The sequence below is a fragment of the Hyperolius riggenbachi genome, chromosome 9 (genome assembly GCF_040937935.1).
Source record: "Hyperolius riggenbachi isolate aHypRig1 chromosome 9, aHypRig1.pri, whole genome shotgun sequence".
Taxonomy (NCBI): Eukaryota; Metazoa; Chordata; class Amphibia; order Anura; family Hyperoliidae; genus Hyperolius; species Hyperolius riggenbachi.
Window position 1 is genome coordinate 254818822 of NC_090654.1, and position 21703 is coordinate 254840524.

The window sequence follows — 21703 nt, forward strand, 5'->3', positions numbered from 1 at the left end:
TCACTGTATGGCATTTTTTAATGTTAAGGCAACTGAAATTACATTTTAGCGTTCAGTTTTCCCAGATGAATGAATAGATTTGGCGTCCTTGCTGCTTCTCTGAATGGCAAGCTTGCTGTTTCTCTGGATGGTGTTGATATGATACAGACACTTTCTGATCCAGTCTACTTTTTTCAATTGTATACGTGTCTTATGGAAAGACATCAGCAGAATGTCAATGTGCAGTCACTGGAGAGTTTGTTAGGAAATATAAACAGTCCGGACACCACGTCTGCAGGCATGGCTGTAATCTTGTAAACACTCATTTTCTGAATTCTGACAGTACATCCACATTGCATCATTGCCATCCTATCTTCTTCAATAATCTCTGTAATCTGACCTTTCCCATAAGAACTGTAATTGTGAAATTCCTTTTATACCATTCTCTGCAAAACACAAAAAAACACAAAACAGAAGATTATTCTGTATGTCCCAATAATGCACAATTTCTCCATCACTTATTCAGTACATTTTCTCAAGGCACAGTTTACGGATATCACATTTCAGGTACATTGTGCAGCATTGCGATTTCACATTTGTCACACATTCTAATGTATTTTTAAAGGACACCAAAAGGGAGAAGGATATGGAGGCTGACATTAGTGATGTTCGCTAGGAGTGTGTAGCTACTCGTAACCAAAATTTAAAGAGAGCCTGTAACAAAAAAAGTTCCCCTGTGGGGGGGGGGGGGGGGGCATGATTTGTCTATCTTCCCTGGCTCCAGCGGGGGCGCTGTTGCAGCTCTCAGCGCGGAGATAGGTGGAAATAGCTGATCTCTGTCGTGTCCACTCTACTACGCAGGCGCAGGAGACCCGACAGCGATCGGCTATTTCTGCCTATCTCTGAGCGGAGAGCCGATACTGCGCCTGCGCTGGAGCCGGGAAGGTAAATATTTACATCCCCGCCACCGTGGGATCGAGGAGGACGGGAGAAGCCTCAATAGGATCCGGAGGCTTCCCCCACCTGAGGAGAGTACCCCTCAGGGGAGTTTTTTTATTTAGTTACAGGTCTTCTTTAAATGAGATATTATGTATTGTATTTATAAAGTGAGCGATGTCCACGGCAGAGTTATTGACTTACCTATGCTGCCACCTATAGCCGATGCTTACCACTCGTGGTCCACGTAACGCCACTACTTCCATCTTTTGGGTTTAAAGGAGGAAGTAGTGGAGTTACGTGGACCGGAAGTGGAACACATTGGCTATAGGTGGTGGCATTGGTGAGTTTAACCCTCCCTCCCTTCTTCCGTGGGCATTGCTCATTTAAATTTCGATTATGGTAGCTACAAACTCACAGCTACTATTAGCAAACATCACTAGCTGACATATTTCATTTTTTTATATTTCCTCTGCCTCCAATACTTTTAGCCATAGACCCTGAACAAGCATATGCAGATCAGATGTTTCTGACTGCAGTCTGACTTCACCACATGCTTGTTTCAGGTGTGTGATTCAAACACTACTGCAGCCTAAGATATCAGCAGGGCTGCCAGGCAACTGTAGTTCTGCGCCTGCGCAGTCCGCTCCGGCCCACGTGGCGGTGATTAACAGCACCGCTCGCGCAGGCGCAGTACAGAGCGACCTGCCGGTCGCTCTGACGTCATCGCCGGGGACCAGGATGGAGCTGCGGCGAACGGCTGCGGGCAGAGCTGCGGCGAGGGACATGCTGGGAGCTTGGGGCTGGAGGAAGCCTCCGGTAAGTAGCACTGATTTTACATTATTTTCCCTGATGGCTCCTTTAACCTCCTTAGCGGTAACCCCGTGTGTGACACGGGGTAAGCCGCCGGAGGGTGCCGCTCAGGCCCTGCTGGGCCGATTTACATAATTTTTTTTTTGCTGGACGCAGCTAGCAAAGTGCTAGCTGCGCCAGCACCCCGATCGCCGCCGCGCGCCCGATCGCCGCTATCCGGTGCGGCGCGCGGCCCCCCCCCAGACCCCTGCGCTGCCTGGCCAATCAGTGCCAAGAGGTGGATCGGGTCTCCCAATGACGTCCCTGACGTCGGTGACGTCATTCCGCCCCGTCGCCATGGCGACGGGGGAAGCCCTCCAGGAAATCCCGTTCTTTGAACGGGATTTCCTGATCGCCTATCGCCGGAGGCGATCGGCGGGGCTGGGGGGATGCCGCTGAGCAGCGGCTATCATGTAGCGAGCCCTCGGCTCGCTACATGATTTAAAAAAAAAAAAAATTTAAAAAAACTGCTGCGCTGCCCCCTGGCGGTATTTTTCATACCGCCAAGGGGGTTAAAGCGGGCCCAAAACAAACTTTTTTAATTCAAAATATTTAGTTGCACCACTCTGACACACACAAAAGATAAATAAACACCCCTTCAAGCCTATGAGCATTTCAATGCATGCTTTTCACCCTTCTCTTTCCATAACTAGGGTTATACAGGTGGCAGCCATTAGCAATTCCTCCTTTGTCAGACACCACCTACTCCACCAGTCTGCTGGATTCTGTCCCGGCAATATGAAAGGAAGGGAGGGGTTCCTCCAATAAATGTAAAATATTTTAAGGTAAAACTCCAGGACATTGAGAGGAACCAGTGTAGACGATGAGCACCCGCAGGACGGACTGAAACCGCTCGGATGGTGAGATTCATGTTACGCTCTATGCCCGGATTGTATATGCAGTAGTGTCTATAGTCTCCCTGTGAGGGATAGATTAGATTATTGGAGACTGGCACTGAATAATTCCTCTCTGGGAGCCTTCTTGTCGTGAGAACTTGCAGATTACGGAAGGTGTATGTAGGCAATGTGCAGAAAATTTTAGGAACTGAGGTTTTTTTTTACTTTTTTTTGTGTGTTTTAGATATATATTTTTAAAGGGGAACCAGCATGCTCCGGTACGTGTGCGCCTGAGTGCATGTGTGTAGCGTGTGATATATACTGACATTTTAAGATCCTTGGGTTTAACAAACTCATTTTTGTTTAATAAATTGTCCCATTGACTAGAAAAATAGATTGTGATCATTTATATGCTGCGCACTTCTCATCAATATACAGTTTTTTTTCTTCCCTGGAGGTGGGAGAAGGGGGTAATCCCGTCCTGAGCCAGTTGCAGCAGGAGGCAGAACTACATAAGCATAATATTACGGGTTGTGATATATGCCAGCAATATAATTACCTAGGGAGCGCCCTCCAGTGTTTGTGTTTTGAAATATTTTATATTGATCATCATGCAGCTGAAAAAAGGCTGCTATTATTAGGTTATTATTATAATTTAGAAAATAGATTTTATTTCTGAAATCTTGTATTTTTCATTTGGGTCCACTTCATCAGATCAGATGTCCTTTACTGGCATTGCATTTTTTGTGTGTACATTTTATGATTTTTCTGCATTTTTAATTTATGATACAGTGATACTTTTTTGTGTGTATGATGTGCGAATTGCATGTAATGTATGTCAATTGAAATGAAAAAAAATCGTATTTGTTTTGCAAAATTTACATGCGAATTTGATGTTAGGTACGGTTTCATGTAAACCAATTTTATTGATATGCACAGAAAATGCACATACAAAACATACACAAAATCCCAAAACTGCAGAGGAGGAAAAAAAAAATCAAAGGACAAAAACCTGAAATATTGCTCAACATTGAAAACTGCAGGTGGAATTCGCACTAATAAGCGTGAATAATGCACAACTGAACTTTTAATGCTAGACTCTCCCAGGGGTTCAAACATCAGAGTACATGGATGGAGGGGTTACCGGTTTCCAAGGGGAGGAGTCACCTTCGTTGCTTCGGCAGCTGTCCCTGTGGTGAAGAAGATCTCCAGTGCATCTGGTTTATCTGATGGTCCTAGCTTTCATTCAGCCTAATGATGCATATGCAGCCTAATGATAATAAATGAGAGCCAGGACTGCCAGAAACAGTAAAGGTGCAGCAAGTCTGAAGGTGCGTACACACATGCGACTATAGTCGTTTGAAACGATCGTTCCCCGATCATTTCAAACGACGATCGTTTAAAAAAAAGCAGCCAACGACCATTAAGTCTAACGACGGACGAGCTAGATCGTTAAAAACGAACGATCTAGCTTGGCGGATTTTTCCCAACGACGATCGTTTGCAAAAGTAGTACATCGTTGGAAACGATCGTTCATACTAGGCTTGACATGCGCATTTCACTATTTCTCCATGGAACTTTTCATTTTTATGCGCAGGCGCAATAGGTGCTTTTACCTGATGTAACGTTCGTTCTAACGATCAGATCGTTACACACCTTTTAAAACTAACTTTACTTAGGTCGTTCTGTCGTCAATTAAAAGTTTGTTCATCGTTGACAACGAACGATCGTTGTTGCATGTGTGTACGTAGCTTGAGCCTCATAGTGCCAGCCATCGCTGAGGTGACGGTAATTTCCTGCGATCAGGAATGAATGATGGGAACCTCAATAGGTAACACCTGCATCTATGTACTATTTGGAAGTCCTTTAATTATTAAACTGGGCAAAGCAGGTTCTGTGTATAAGAGCTGAGGTAAAACAAGTGTTATACATACCTGGGGCTTCCTCCAGCCCCATGCGCACCGATCGCTCCTGAGCTGCCATCCTCAGTCTTCTCCGTCTTCACACTTCTCTTGCGCACACTAGCCGAAGTAACGGGACCCGGTGCAAAAGAGGGAGAAGACTGAGGGCAGCGGCGTGAGAGCGATCCGAGCGCATGGGGCTGGAGGAAGCCCCAGGTTTGTATAACACTTTTTTTTCCTCAGCTCTGGTTTCCTTTAACCTTTAAGTGGCTGCCATATTTATCTCCTTTTAAGTAATACCAGTTGCCTGGCTGTCCTGCTGATCCTCTGCCTCTAATACTTTTGGCCATAGCCCCTGAACAAGCATGCAGCAGATCAGGTGTTTCTGATAATATCAGATCTGACAAAATTAGCTGCATGCTTGTTTCTGGTGTGCGATTCAGACTCCACTGCCACTAAATAGATCAGCAGGGCTGCCAGGCAACTGGTATTGTTTAAAAGAAATAAATATGGCAGCCTCCATATTCTTCTCACTACAGTTGTCCTTCAAACAGCACTGCACGAGTTGTATCGTTTTAGACAAATCGTGGCAGGGCATCCGCTGCTGGGTAAAATTATTTTGCTGCCTTATGCGGGAGCGTTTTTATCTTTTCCTGTCCTGACCGTTGGATTGGCTTGTTCTCTTCCTCCATTCGCAGCAATGCAATCTCGGCATCGTCTTAAAGGGGAACTTCAGCCTAAACAAACATACTGTCATTAAGTTACATTAGTTATGTTAATTAGAATAGATAGGTAATATAATTTTTTACCCACCCTGTTTTAAAAGAACAGGCAAATGTTTGTGATTCATGGGGCCAGCCATCTTTTTGGTTGAAAGGAGGTGACAAGGAGCAGGAGACACAGTTACAACTGTCCTGTGTCCTGATAACCCCTCCCAGCTGCACACATTAGGCTTCAAATGTCAAATTCAAAATGTAAAAAAAAAAAAATTGCACCAAAACAGCAGAACAAGAGCAACAACCTCAGAAATCCCATCATGCTTTGCACAGCATCAGGGGAAAAAAGCCCGGGCAGTTTTCTTCTGTGCAGCTAAAAATAAAGGCTTGTATAAGAGAAACCAAGTTCTGATGCTGTGAAACTGTTAAAGAAACACCAAGCCTTTTCAGTGCTGCTGAGTCGATTTTTAGTCCGGAGGTTCACTTTAAGGCTAAGAAGATAGGTCAGTGTTACAGCGCCGCCCGGTGGTAAAAAGACTTTTAGAATAAAATAATTCTTAGCATAATGTACCTCCCAAAGAAAGCCTAACTGGTGGCTAAAAAAACAATATATAGATCATTTAGTTGTACGTAGTGATTGAGTTATTGGCTAAAGAAAGGGAGGAGGGCTGAAAGGTGAAAATTGCTCTGGTCCTCAAGAGAAAAAAAACCCTCAGTGGTCAAGTGGTTAAAAGGAAAAAAAAAATATGGCAGCCTCCATAGCCCTCTCATTTTAGGTGTCCTTTAAAGTGGATCCGAACTTTTACTCATTGCATAATTGTGTTCCTATCGTGTAGTTTATAGGGCATTCCTCAAGTCAAATACTTTTTTTGCTTTGTTTGAATACTCTTATTCCATATAAACTAAACAAGCCTCGCCCACAGCTTTTCCAGAGAGCCTTGGCACTCTCAGTCTTAGTAGCAAGGGCTTATGGGAGTTCAGTCTGGGCAGGAGGAGGCGGTTACTAGCCAGAGATTTCAGAGGCAAAGGGGAGGAGGGAGTGGGAGAGGAGAGTTGGAGATACAGATCAGCTTGCCTGTGTGTAATGTGACAAACAGAACATGGCTGCCCTCATTGTATCACAGGAATAAATAATCAAACGGTTGAAGCTGTTTGCAGCTAGATTTGCTGAGTAAACTCTCTAAACTTCAGATTAGATATATAGACAAGTTACTTGTTAGAGTTCGTTTTTCATCTCAGATCCGCTTTAAGTGTATTTCATGTGCAGCTTGTCAAGAAGTCGTCAAGCAACTCCTGCTACCCATAGTACTACTTACCCGGGGCTTCCTCCAGCCCCTGGCAGCCGCTCCGCTAGCCCCCGTTGCCCGATGGTGCGCAGGATGACCTTCAGGTCGTAGTCTACTGAGCCTGCGCGAGCACCACTGTCAATCACCGCCACAGTACGTTGCAGAACGTATGGGAGGTGATTGACAGCGGCACTCATGCAGGCGCAGTAGAAGATGACCTAGAGGTCGTCCTGCACACCATCGAGGAATGGGGGCCAGCGGAGCTGCGGTGAGGGACATAGCAGCTTCTAGGGCAGGCATGGGCAAACTTGGCCCTCCAGCTGTTAAGGAACTACAAGTCCCACAATGCATTTGCCTTTATGAGTCATGACTGTGGCTGTAAGACTCCTGCAATGCATTGTGGGACTTGTAGATCCTTAACAGCTGGAGGGCCAAGTTTGCCCGTGCCTGTTCTAGGGGCTGGAGGAAGCCCCAGGTAAGTAGTACTATGGGTAGCAGGAGTTGCTTGACAACACCTTTAAATAATCTTTCAATGTAATAGCCTTGGATCCTGCACATCACTGCCAATATGCATGTTTATATGGCTATAAAAATAACTTTTTTAGGTACTTGGTTAGGTACCCCTTTAACAGCCATTTTCTGCAGCACAGACTGTAATATTCTTAAAGAGACTCTGAAGCGAGAATAAATCTCGCTTCAGAGCTCATAGTTAGCAGGGGCACGTGTGCTCCTGCTAAACCGCCGCTAAACGGGGGTCCCTTCACCCCCAAACCCCCCACTGCGACACTTGGTCGCAGACTTGGTCGCTCCTGGAGGCAGGGCTAACGGCTGCAGCCCTGCCTCCAGTCGCGTCTATCAGCGGCGCATCGCCGCCTCTCCCCCGCCCCTCTCAGTGAAGGAAGACTGAGAGGGGCGGGGGAGAGGCGGAGATACGCGCTGACAGATGCGCGTGGGGCAGGGCTGCGGCGGTTAGCCCTGCCCCAACCAGGAAGCGCTCCCCCACTGAAACAAGGGGATTTGGGGGATCAGGGACCCCCGTTAAGCCGCGGGATAGCGGCGGTTTAGCAGGGGCACACGTGCCCCTGCTATCTATGAGGTCTGAAGCGAGATTTATTCTCGCTTCAGACTCTCTTTAAGACAGCTGATTGTGCCTTGCCCTTTGGTTGCCTGAACAGCATAACAATACTAAAGCCTCGTACACATTTCTGAGTACTGTCGCCCGGCAGGGATCAGGATACAACAGTTTATGATCAAAGCTGTACAGTGGCGTTCCTAGCCTGTAGGCTAACAGTGTGTTCTGTCACTACGGAGAGCGGGGAAGAGGTGTGCGGCGCAGAATGGAGGGGGCAAAGTGCGGGAGAGAACAATGGAGTCAGGCTACGTTCGGCCAGAATGACTTGGTATGCTGGATCTCTCACCAACATATCTGGGCCGCCTTACACACACTAGATTCTTGCCTTGCCCGAGTCTTTAGCGGCCGCTTTGGAGAAGTTTAATCTAAGTTGAGTATGGACCTTAAAGTAAACCTGAGATGGAGGGAATAAGGTTGACCCTTGTATCTCAAGGCTGGTACACACAATGCAATTTTTCCATCAGTTCGACAGGAAATTTCCAGATCAATCATTTCCAACATGTCTGACTGATAAAAGGATTGATTTTGACATCAGTACTGCACACAATTGATCCATTCTTTTATCAACTGTAAGCAGATTGGACACGTTGGAAATAATCGATGAGAAATTTCACACTACTCAGTTTGCCGGTTTCTGTCCGGGCAATATGAAAGGTAGGGAGGGGTTCCTCCAATAAATGTAAAATATTTTAGATTTGTCATCATGCAGCTGAAAAAAGGCTGCTATTATTATGTTATTATTATAATTTAGAAAATAGATTTTATTTCTGAAATCTTGTATTTTTAATTTGGGTCCACTTTAAGGAAATCAATATGGCAGCCTCCATATACCTCACTTCAGGGCACAATCCTTCGGGCGACAGTTTATGATCAAAGCTGTACAGTGGCGTTCCTAGTCTTTAGGCTAACAGTGTGTTCTGTCACTACGGAGAGCGGGGAAGAGGTGTGCGGCGCAGAATGGAGGGGGCACAGTGCGGGAGAGAACAATGGAGTCAGGCTACGTTCGGCCAGAATGACTTGGTATGCTGGATCTCTCACCAACGTATCTGGGCCCCCTTACACACACTAGATTCTTGCCTTGCCCAAGTCTTTAATTTAAGTTGAGTATGGACCTTAAAGTAAACCTGAGATGGAGGGAATAAGGTTGGCCCTTGTATCTCAAGGCTGGTACACACAATGCAATTTTTCCATCAGTTCGCCGGGAAATTTCCAGATCAATAAGTTCCAACGTCTGATAAAAGGATTGATTTTGACATCAGTACTGCACACAACTGATCCATCCTTTTATCAACTGTAGGCAGATCGGACGTGTTGGAAATAATCGATGATAAATTTCACATTAATCCGACAGGAAAATTCACATTAATCCGACGGAGATTGGCTATTTCCGCCTATCTCCATGCGGAGAGCCGCAATAGTGCCCCCGCTGGAGCCAGGAAAGGTAAATAAATCAGCGCATGTCGAGGGAGGATTCCGGGACACTTTGGGGGAGCCAGAGCTGGACTGCCTGCAGCTACAGGGGAGGGGGAAGCCTCATTGGGACCATGAGGCTTCCCCCTCCCGAGGTAAGAACCCCCCTCCCCCCTCCTGGGTAACTTTTGTTTGTTACAGGTTCTCTTTAAATGATAAAGCTCCCCTAAAGAAAAAATCATGACTGTTAGAAAGGGGTATAATCACCTGTTGTAGCAGGCGTGCCTCTCAAAGTTCTTGCTTAGGAAATCCTTGTAGAAATCCGCCATTACTTCTGCATCCAACTTCCTTTTGCGTCCTGTGGAAGGAAGAGAGGGGTGACTGGGGTCTGACTGGGCCGTTCTTGTTATCAGACAATAAACTTGGAATAAATGTCACCATTAGATATGGCTGATGAGATACTACCAATTCTGACTTGCATGCAAATTCAATGCAAATTGTACTCGGCTTGAAACTGAGCCAATCAAAAACATTTCCTGATGATTTTGATCGGCCCAATCCTAAACTGCATACAATTTATATGCAGAGCCAGAAAAATCATGATGAAGGTCTCTAATCACCAACTGTGCATGTAGAATGTCAGGGCTCATTGATAAGAGAGTCATTGCAATTATTTCCATGAAAAACAGTTGCTTTTCTATCAATAAAATGAAGGTCAAAGTGTAGCTCCAAAGGCAAAACGACCACTTGGGCGTTTGTTCTGCGTCACATTTACTGAGTGATAATATTTCGGAGGTCGTATGGTATAGATCAGTGATCTGCAAACTTGGCTCTCCAGCTGTTAAGGAACTACAAGTCCCACAATGCATTGCAGTCGTGATTCATAAAGGCAAATGCATTGTAGGACTTTTAGTTCCTTAAAGGATACCACAACTTAACGTGTGTGGTTACAATGAGTGCAGCACTGTATAGGGTGTAATACGCACATACCTATTGTTCCTCCCGCCCCCCTCCGTCTGCCGCCGTTCACACTCTATACACTCCGGTGTGTGGCGACTTGCTTGACCTCTGCCCCGGACATACTGCGCCCTGTGTGCGCAGTATGTCCTTCCCCCTTCACTTCTGGCCGTCGCACAGCGCGAGGCTCAGAAGCTGCTGTCCCCTCTGTGCTGCGTGTGCGCTCCATTACACCGAGCGTCACATGCTAATTATGTGACGCTCGGTGTAATGGAGCGCACACGCAGCACAGAGGGGACAGCAGCTTTTGAGCCTCGCGCTGTGCGACGGCCAGAAGTGAAGGGGGAAGGACATACTGCGCACACAGGGCGCAGTATGCACGGGGCAGAGGTCAAGCAAGTCGCCACACACCGGAGTGTATAGAGTGTGAACGGCGGCAGACGGAGGGGGGGGGGGCGGGAGGAACAGTAGGTATGTGCGTATTACACCCTATACAGTGCCGCACTCATTGTAACCACACATGTTCAGTTGTGGTATCCTTTAACAGCTGGAGAACCAAGTTTGCAGATCACTGGTATAGGTGACCCAGCAGGTAACTTCATAGGGAAATACCACTAACGTGATTAAGTGGACAGCACCCTCTGAAACAGCTAGGATTCAGATAGATTGTAGTAATAAAATTCCCACACTATTCAACCTGTATTAGGGGTGTCCCAGCACCCTAGAGGAAAAAAAAAAAAAAAAAAAAAGACACAGGAGATAAAAAACGGCAGCCAAATAGCGCAAGGTTTTCATATACTGGATATCAACAGGTAAGGTAATTGTACTACTCACAAAGGCGGGTTGCAAAGGGGCAACTGACCACAAGAAGCAGATGGAGACAACAAACCCGACTCCAATCAGGGTGGTCCAGCCGGACCTGGGTGTGGTTGCTCTCCTTGTTAAAAGTGACAGATTATTGCTATGGTTAAAACCATGTGTAGTCTGTCTAGACCCCTCAAGCAGTGCATGTTGGGGGGTATGTAAAGCACAATTTGGGTAAAGAGGCACCCCAGTGTGAAAAAAATTGGATTAAAAACAAGATAAATCGAAAAAAAAAATGGTGGCTTACCTCAATGACGACATCTATCTATCTATATACACACACAGAAATATTTATTTAGCACAGGCAACGCGTTTCACGGGTCTAAGCCCGCATCCTCAGGTCAATAACAGTGCCAATTGCAAATAGCCGATAAGCAAAGGGAGCCTCCCTTTGCTGGTCGGCTATTTGCAATTAGCACTGTAATGACAATGCTTCAAATTATAGAAGATGCTGTGATTGGAGATCTGTTCCCTATGGACTTCCTCGTTGGGTCACCTAAACCATACTAGCTCCAAGATTCCCGCCAATGACCGCTACATTCTTTTCATCTGTAGCACTCAAGCAGGCGCGGCCCTTGGTTTTCCTGCTCTGAAGGGCAAGAGGACAAGTGTCTAAAGTCTGAGTTCATTAACCTATTTTGGTTCCTGGACGTAGTTTCTACGTCCAGGAACCATGCGCGCTCCCGCGGCCGATCGCGCGCGTGCACGCGCACTCCCGGCCGCGGATTCGGTAGCCAGGGAATCAATGTATCGGGCTATGGTGCCCGATCATTGACTCCTCTCCCCTGCTGAAAAAGCGACAGCTTCTCTCGGAAGCTGCGCCTTTTCTGGCCGTTCCCTTCCCGATGTGTCACTGTAAGCGTATGTTACGCTTAGAGTGACGTCATGTAAAACTCATGGCCGCCATCTTGCGGCCAAAAAGTAATACTACACCTGTAAAAAAAAAAAAAAAAAAAATTAAAATTAACACACATTTACATTATAAATCTATTGTTTACCTCCCACCCTCCCAAAACTACCCAAATAAAATGTTTACTGTCAAAAAAAAAACCCCATTACAATAAAAAAAAAAAAAAACATGTAAAGATTTACCTAAGGGTCTAAACTTTTTAAATATCAATGTAAAGATGAAATATTTCTATATTTTTTTTTTATTTCAAACTTGTAAATAGTGATAGATGCAAAACGGAAAAAATGCACCTTTATTTCCAAATAAAATATTGTCGCCATACATTGTGATAGGGACATAATTTTAACGGTGTAATAACCGGGACATATGGGCAAATACAATACGTGAGTTTTAATTATGGAGGCATGTATTATTTTAAAACTATAATGGCTGAAAACTGAGAAATAATGAATGTTTTCCGTTTTTTCTTATTCTTCCTGTTAAAATGCATTTACAGTAAAGTGGCTCTCAGCAAAATGTACCCCCCAAAGAAAGCCTAATTGGTGGCGGAAAAAACAAGATATAGATCAGTGCATTGTGATAAGTAGTGATAAAGTTATAGGCTAATGAATGGGAGGTGAACATTTCTCACGTGAAAACGACGGAACCTGAATGGGTTAAGGGATCTCACCTTCTTCATCTCTCAAGCCTAATCCTAAAGAGCTGAGTTTTGAACGGATGAATTCTTCTTTTTCCTGAAAACATAAAACAGAAGAAAATATTATGATTGCAGAATTAAGGTGAACCTGCAGCTCCTTATAGACGAAATGTAACGAAAATAACAATAAAATTGCTATTTTTTCCAATAATTATTTATAGATTTAGTCAGTGTTTGCCCATTGTTAAATCTTTCCTCTCCCTGATTTACATTCTGAAATGTATCACTGGTGGTGTCATCTTTAATTCTGCCAGGTGATCTGTACGGAATGTTCGTTACTGAGAGTTCACAGAGGGAGAGATTGCTTGCTTCATGAATGAGTGCGACCGTACCGCATCTGCGCAATACTGCGGCCACACTGGTTCACGAAGGGGAATGCAGCCACGACAACATATCTGACAAGCCCTTGTAGGCTATGTTCAGAGGGTTCAGGAGCTGGATTGGGGAGGTTGAGGAGAAGATGGGAAGCTTGTGGACCATTCAGAGGCTTCTCTCTACCTAGGTAAGTATCTTAAAGAGGAACTCCAGTGAAAATAATGTAAAAAAAAAAAAAAAAGGCTTAATTTTTACTATAATTATGTATAAATGATTTAGTCAGTGTTTGCCCATTGTAAAATCTTTTAAATTCCCGATTTACATTCTGACATCTATCACATGGTGACACTTTTACTGCTGGCAAGTGATGTAGCTGTAGCTTGCTTTTTTGGCAGTTGGAAACAGCTGTAAAAAGCTTTTTCCCATAATGCAACAGGGTTCACAGACAGGAAACTGCCAGGGAAATGGTCCTCAAAGTTTCTTGTGGGAGGGGTTTCACCACAATATCACCCATACAGAGCCCCCTGATGATCCGTTTGAGAAAAGGAATAGATTTCTCATGGGAAAGGGGGTATCGGCTACTGATTGGGATAAAGTTCAATTCTTGGTTACAGTTTCTCTTTACCGCGGTTCGAGGCAAGACGATCTGCTGATCGTCAGTGCCTTCGATTTTTCGGTCCGCTGTCTGTAATATCTTGCTTCTGGCCCCGCTGTGCGCGGATTGGCCAGAAGCAGTGAATATGTATAAGTGTTAATGAGCGGGGGGCGGATCCACTAGAGCGAACGGCCGGGCACATCATACAGCATTACCAATCACTGGCTAGCGATGGAATGACGGCAGCGGTAGGCGGAGCTGTATGCTCTGTACAGCTCCGCCTACCACTGCCGTCATTCCATCGCTAGCCAGTGATTGGTAATGCTGTATGATGTGCCCGGCCGTTCGCTCTAGTGGATCCGCCCCCCGCTCATTAACACTTATACATATTCACTGCTTCTGGCCAATCCACGCACAGCGGGGCCATAAGCAAGATATTACAGACAGCGGACCGAAAAATCGAAGGTACTGACGATCAGCAGATCGTCTTGCCTCGAACCGCGGTTTCGGTTTTAAACCGAAAAACCGTGCAGCCCTAGAGGCTACCATATTTCCTTTTAAAAAATACCAGTTACGTGGCTGTCATGCCGATCCTCTACCCCTAATACTTTTAGCCATAGACCCTGAACAAGCATGCATAGCAGATGTTTCTAACAAAAATCGCACAAAATTAGCTGTATGCTTGTTTCAGGTGAGTGATTCCCACAATGCCAAAAAGATCAGCAGGACTGCCAGGCAACTGGTATTGTTTAAAAGTAAATAAATATGGGACATATCCCTCTCACTTCAGGTTTCCTCTAAGCGCTTGAGGCTTGGAACCCTCTAGAAGCGCTACAGCAATCGCTAGCGATTTGTGATATTGTTTTGCAAGCGATTTTGGGAGCGATTTCCCGGCTCCTATACAACTCATTAGAATGGAAACGTTCCCAAAGTGCTGCATGTCCTGCGATTACGATTTTCTTAATCGCAGTCGCTGTAGTGGAATATGTCCCATCCATTTACGTTGGCAGAGCGTTTAGGGAAAATCGCTAGAGATTGAAAGCACTCCCTAAACGCTCAAAAAAACGCTCTAGTGGGTTCCAGGCCTAAAGCAGATCTAAACTCTTGTACAGCAGACAATGAAAACACATATATAGTGAAGTCCCCGTTAAGGTGCCCATACATCAGACGACTTGGTGGCTGTTTGACCATCCAATTCGATTATAATCGAATTGGATGAAAATTGTTGCCGCCAAGTACATGCCCGACCAACAAAGCGACCAATTTCGGGACAGAAATTGGTCGCTTTGTCTATCGCGCATGCTGCAAGATGTCGGGCTGAAGTCAGTTGGTCGGGTACGCGGCGGTACGGCGTCGATTTCCGAGCGAGCGACAAGACGACAAAGCCCCCGCCGCAATGTATAAATGTGCCCCCCGTTACCTGTCCTGTTGCAGCTTCCGCGCGGTGTCCCGTAACCTCTGGGTGGCTATCCGTACACGCTACTGGCGCATAGCATCTGACGTCAGACGCTATGCGCCGACGTCAGATGCTATGCGCCAGTAGCGCATACGGAATACTGCCCGAAGGTTACGGGACACCGCGCGGAACCTGCAACAGGACAGGTAACTTATAGATTCACACGGGGGGCACATTTATACATTGCGGGGGCAGCGGCAGTGCGGGGTCAGCAGGCTCAGGCGATTCACTGAAGATGTCATGCTGAAGTCGGATGGGAATCTCCTGTAGTGAATGGGCAGAATTAACAAAAGACAAAATTATCTCTAATCAGATTCGAATGTCAAATCTGCCCATAATCTTTAGGCCTATTGGCACCTTAAAGTGGACCCAAATTAAAAATACAAGATTTCAGAAATAAAATCTATTTTCTAAATTAGAATAATAAATAGCAGCATTTTTTCAGCTGCATGATGAAAAATATAAAATATTTTACATTTATTGGAGGAACCCCTCCCTTCCTTTCAAATTGCCGGGATTTTTCCGGCAAACTGGTGGAGTAGATGGTGTCCAGCAAAGGAGGAATTGCTAATGGCTGCCACCTGTATAACCCTAGTTATGCAAAGAGGAGGGTGAAAAGCATGCACTGAAATGCTCATAGGCTTGAAGGAGTGTTTATTTATCTTTGTATGTGTCAGAGTGGTGCAACTAAATATTTTAAATTAAAAAAATGTTTGGTTTGGGTCCACTTTAATCCAGAACTCAGGCAACCAGAAATCTCACCTAAATGACATTCCAAAGGGAGATAATGAGGACAGAACTGCTGGGGGTTTGCAGAGCATAAACTACTTACCGATCCTCCGGGTACTGTCTTCTACACATTCTGCAGCTTTCCTGCGTCCATGCACGGCTCCCGGGGTGACACCTGACCCAAAGCGTGCAGGCGACACGTCGGGAGACGTACACAAAGGATATAGGAAAACCTGGGATCTACATGGAGTGTAGAAGACGACGCCTGGAGGATCAATAAGTAGTTTTTGCTGCACAGGTGGAGGTTCAAGCAACCGGCAAGCACACATATCCAGCACCAGGCAATCTCCGCCTGTGCCAGATATTAGGGACTTTGCTGTAGTTGCTAAGAAGTTCACTCTGTGTGTGTCTTGAGAGATCAGCCTGTCTCCTTAGGGGTTACCAGCAAGTAATCAGCAAGTGTTAATCAGGGCTATGAGCTGTGCCACAAGTCTGTGATAATATGTAAACACTGAAGGTTAACCCTTCCTCTGCTCCCAGGAAGTAAACACTGCAGAATTTCTATAAATCATAACCAGGAAATGTTTTTCTTTAAAGAGACTCAGAGATTAATAATTATACAATCTTTATACACCTGGGGCTTCCTCAAGCCCCATCCGCACGGATCGCTCCAACGCCACCGTCCTCAGTCTTCTGTAACGGGTCCCATAACTTCGTCCAGACGCAGCCAGTTTTACACATGCGCAGTGACTCCCTCTGTCTCTCCGGCACCTGCCTTATGCATGCGCCTGCACAGTACAGAGGGAGCACACTGCGCTTGCTTAGGCTGGCCCCAACTGGCGGAAATTACGGGTTCCTGGTGTAGAAGATGGAGAAGGCTGAGAACGGCGACATGGGAGCGATCCGTGTGGATGGGGCTAGAGGAAGCCCAAGGTGTATAAATCTTGTATAATTATTCATCTCTGAGTCACTTTAACCTCTTGAGCGTTACGCCGCTCAGGAGGTTGTGTTACTTTTTGCCCGATTTTGTAATAAAAGTGCTAAATGGCTATAAATCCTCTAGCTAGTGCTAGGCTAGCCAGAAGAAGTCTCCGGCACCCCCCGATCGCCACCACTCTCCTGTTTATACATTACCCAGCCTAGATCCAGCGATCGCGCAGCCTCCCTGTGCATGTCATGACGACATCTGCGATCCTCCCCATAGTGAAGACCGGAGCGGTCTTCACTATGGGGAAGATCGCAGATGACGTCATGACATCGCCGACGTCATGCTCAAACCCGATTCTCCCCATAGAGAGACCGGAGCTGTGCCGGGAGGGTGCGCGATCGCTGGATCCAGGGGGGGGGTAATGTATAAACGGGGGATCGCGGGGATCCAGGGTTGCCGGACACTCTTACTAGCTAGCCTAGTGCTAGCTAGAGGATTTACAGACATTTGGCACTTATATTTAATTATGGGGGACTCCTGGGGCCACAGAGCGGTAACCCGACAGTGTCGGGCATACCGCTAAGGAGGTTAAAGGTTATTATGCTGTTTAATTTTTTTAAGAGCACTCTGAGAGGAAGCTCTGAGCTCAGGTCCACTTAAAGTAATAGAATTTTAACAGTTTAAAGCTTGGCAAGAAGAACATGCAGGGTTTGCATTGCCTGTAATATTATAATGTAGCACAGGTCTTATTGGCTAGGGGTAGTAATTAAATGATTGCTCAATATTTAAACTACAAATCCCCAAAAATGTCAAGAAATCTTGACAGTGAAGATAATTGTTGAGAGCTGAACACGCGATCAGATTCAGAGGCATATTTAAACTCACAGTGGTAAAAGTCTGATTCTGATTTGCCCAAAAAGTGTGGTTCCATTCCTGCGTTTCCTGCCGCAGTTCCCGGAGTCTTCTTTCCAGATGGGATTCATCTACGGGAATAAAGTACTTTATCGGTCGCAGGTTGGAGGATCTATCGGGAGGGCCGACCCAATCATGTTTAGAATCAGCTGGAGGACAGAAGCTGATGGCCTGCAAGAAGAAAATACTTGGTGTGACTCAAACATGCGACATAATGCAAAAAAGGAAAACAAAAGCACTGGTATAAAAACATTCTGTAGTTTTGAATAGTGTATAGCAGAGTCAGGAAAGGGACTCACTAGGCTGATTGCATTTCCCTGCGTTTTGAAGTGTTTAATTTTTCTTTTTTATTTAAACTTTATTATACATACCATGTCTGGCTTCTGTCCGTAGCCCCACCCCCTAATTGAAGAGGCTTTTCTAGCACCAATCAGAGAAGTGGCTGTGACCTCTTCTGCTAGGAGGCAGAGCTACGGGTGGAAGCTGGACACCAGGATACTCAGTAAGTAGAACAAACTTTATTTAAAAAAACAGAACGTTCAGCTGCAGCTTGCTTTTCAAAATCATTTTGCGGTTCTACACATTGCATTGAGTGCCTAAAATGATGCAATTGCGATTGACACTAATCACAATGGCACTAGTGGGGTCACCACCATTGCAATACATTGGCAGAGCAATTTTTGGAAATGTCGGCGATTGACGGTGATCCTAAAATGTGACCAAAACCGCTCTAGTGGCCTGTCACTGCTGGAACGCTGTTGTTGGCATTTGTGTAGTGATCCCAGTGCTTGATCGTGCTGGCCATGGAGGACAGGGGAAGCCGTATTATCGCCTCTCCCTCTCGAGGTATCATATTTTATTTATTTATTTTTTACTCACAGGGGTTCTTTAAAGGGAACCAGAGACGAAGCACCCTTGTGTATTTTACCATGTATATCAGTAAGAACATTAGAGAAAACACTTACCATGCTGCTGGGGGGGGGGGGTTCTTATCAGAGGTGATAACGGTCAGATTACACAGAGAACAATGAAACAAAGGGCAGATTAGGTGTTTACTGTCATGTTCCCACTGATTTATAAGGTAAAATACGAGAGGGTGGTTCATCTCTGGTTCTCTTTAAATCTATTTACCTCACCAGCAATCCAAGGTTTTACAGTAAACCAATAGTGAAATAATTAGCAGTAACACCAGTGCCATCTACAGGAGAAGAAACAAACAGCAAAAAACATTTGCTTACACCCAGCTCTGAATGGGCTTGTCAACTTCCGCAGCTATTTTAGAACAGGCCGAACCGGTTGGAACAGAAACTCAAAGCAATAATGATAGGAATACAAATGAATAGAAAAACGGTTTCATCTTCCAAGATATCTGTAACCCTGTTAATGTAATCTTGATTCACACACTCCTGTCACACTATACTGGCATCACCAGGAGTGCATATAGCCATTGCAGACCAAGCCACTGATATAGGCCCTGTAAAGCAGGGGGCCCAGAACTATCTGGCCATTAGTTAGCCAATGAGATGCTAATTTTTCCACCTTGCATGCAAATTAGTTTGGTATTGGGACAAAAAAAGCATTCCATTGGCCCAATTGCATTTTGTTTGCATTCAACTCAGAATTCTTAAGTGTAGTTCCGTCAGTTATAAAAGTGAGATTGCCGAATTTACAATGTAGCAGAGCTGGCCAGAGAGATAACTCTTGACTTTCATACAAAATTAAAATTGTATGCCAATTGAATTGGGCCAATCAAGCCCAGTCAGTTCAAAGGCCCGAAAACTGCTAGCAGATCCATAAAATGCTAGCAGATTTTGAAACGCTTTTTCTTATTTTTCTGTAGCGTTTCAGCTAGCAATTTGCTGTTTTGTGAAGCGTTTTTGGTGTAGATTTCATATATGTTACAGTAAAGCTGTTACTAAACAGCTTCTGTAACAAAAACGCCTGCAAAACCGCTCTGAAGTGCCGTTTTTCAGAGCGGTTTGCGGTTTTCCTATACCTTACATTGGAGGCAGAAACGCCTCCGCAATCCAAAATCTGCAGCAGCCCGGGAGTATGCGTTTCTGCAAAACGCCTCCTGCTCTGGTGTGCACACCCCCATTGAAATACATTAACCAGGCGTATCCGCAGCCGCAAGCGGATCGCAAAATGCTGCCGAACCGCTCTGGTGTGCACTAGGCCAAAGTGTTGCAGGTGTTAACCGCATTGGCATGGTTGGGGAGTCTTCTCCCAGGGAGCAGGGCAGGGGTATGATACAGCATCATGGAAAACCATTGGCTTCCCTCCTCACAAAGGCACAGATGTTCCCCCAGTGTTAGGTGCCTCCTGGGGCTGGACAGAGGAAGATGCACAACAGCTGATGTTGTAATGAGAGGACAGCGCCACCTGCTGACGCTCTGCAGAACATTACTCTTCTATAAGAAAATAAAGAGGCCAGGCCCAGGGGCCCCTGCTATAGAGGCTACCTGGGTCTTCCGGATCCTTGCCGGGACCCTCCATAAAGTTTCGGATTACCCTGCGCTATATAAGAATTATATCCCCCTACGGATTACCTAATTTGTCCTTTTGGACACGTAATTCGGGGTCCGTCTATTGCCAACTGAGTATCGGTATGCCCTAAATTGTTAGAGACTCTTTAACATCATATTGTGTCATCACATTAGGGCCACGTTACTCATGTGCAATAGAACTTTCAGTTTCTGAAGAACAGCTAGGTACTTATCCGTTAGCCGGGCGCATCCGGCAGGTGGCGCTGTTGATGTTAATTCCAATCATAATTACTTCACGTAAACCTGTGAATGTAAACGCCGGATGCGCCCGGCTTAAACAGATCAAGCCGCCGGCTTGCTTCGTGAATGTCTCGCTCTCCTCCCCCTCTTGCCCTCTCTCGTATGAGCCTTGGGGAGGGGACATGCGTGTCCCCCCAGAGTGGTTTCGTCGCGGCATTGCGACGAACGACTCTGGGGGGACACGCATGTCCCCTCCCCAGTGTTCTATAGGAGAGAGGGCAAGAGGAGGAGAAGAGCGAGACACGAAGCAAGCCGGCGGCTTGATCTGTTAAGCCGGGCGCATCCGGCGTTTACATTCACAGGTTTACGTGAAGTAATTATGATTGGAATTAAGATCAACAGCACCACCTGCCGGATGCGCCCGGCTAACGGATAAGTACCAACAGCTAATATCAGACACATGCGCAGTTCCCCTATAGTAGTGCACTACCCAGCCTGGAAGCTTTGATTAGGACTGTACCATTCTCCATATGGGGGTGAACCATTCTCCGTACAGGATGCACCATTACTTTAGTATCGCAGCAAGCAAGAGCCGAGACAGAAGGAGGTGGAACATCACTAACATCCTCTTATCTTAGCTACTGCTTGCTGAGGTACCTAATTAATGGTACACTCCATATGGAGAATGGTGCAGTCCTAATTGGAGCTTCTTGCGCTGCTTTCAGGATGGGCAGCCGCGCACTATTATAAAGGTTATGCGCATATTACTGTAATCAGCTGTCCGTCAGCTGTTTTTTGGAGACTGAAGGTTCTATTGAAACGTGATGACACAATATGGTTACGGCACGACATTAAGGAGACGCTAACAATTTAGGGAATACCGGCACCACACAGGCACCTGAATTTCAGAAATTTTAGAGACATTCCCCCGTGCCACCATCTCTGTAGTTAAAATTACGTACCAAACTGACCTGACTCGGGTCTAGGAGCCCCAATGGAATCAGCACATTTACAAGCAAAGTAATGACTCAAAGCAAGTTGTTCCTGATTAATTTCATTTCAATATTACTTTTCTTACCTTAAGGCCTCCTTTCCACAAACTGTCGATAGGCTGTGAAATGCCTCTCAAACGCTCTCAACTGCTCACTGCTGCCTGGTAACTGTTTGTTGCTGCATGATAATTGCTTACTCCTGCCTGGTAACTGCTTGCTGAGCACAAAGCTCAACAGTTCGTGGAAAGGAGGCCTAAAGGAGATATCAAGCAATATAAAGAAAATGAGATCTACTTACCTGGGGCTTCCGCTACATGTCCCTCGATGCCACTTCACTCCAAGCCGGTCTACCGGGATCCCCTCTGTAGCAACCGCCGATCCAGTGTGTGGCCATTCCACTCGCGCTCACGTAGCGAGGAGCGTTCTGCGTAATGCCTGCGCACAAAGCTCCTGGCCGCGCACTCGCGCATAGGCTGCTACAGAAGGGACCCCGGAACAACTACTGGGAGCGGAGCTGCGGCAAGGAACACATAGCCTTCCCAGGGCTGGAGGAAGCCCCAAGTAAATAGATTTA

The 21703-nt window shown here is 45.8% G+C and overlaps 1 protein-coding gene across 2 annotated transcripts in view; it reads right to left on the bottom strand.

Annotated features, from left to right (window-relative positions):
• COA8 (cytochrome c oxidase assembly factor 8) overlaps window positions 1-21703 on the bottom strand; it is a 23066-nt gene continuing 1363 nt past the window's right edge. Inside the window, exons 2-6 of one of the 2 annotated variants that reach the window (XM_068254343.1) lie at window positions 17385-17582; window positions 12450-12513; window positions 9316-9406; window positions 5168-5241; window positions 1-425 (exon numbers count right to left, since the gene is read on the bottom strand). In XM_068254343.1, coding sequence (XP_068110444.1) covers window positions 358-425; window positions 5168-5241; window positions 9316-9406; window positions 12450-12513; window positions 17385-17582 — 495 coding nt within the window. In that variant the 3' untranslated portion in view covers window positions 1-357. The remainder of the gene's footprint in view (window positions 426-5167; window positions 5242-9315; window positions 9407-12449; window positions 12514-17384; window positions 17583-21703) is intronic. The other variant, XM_068254344.1, reaches the window with a different exon arrangement.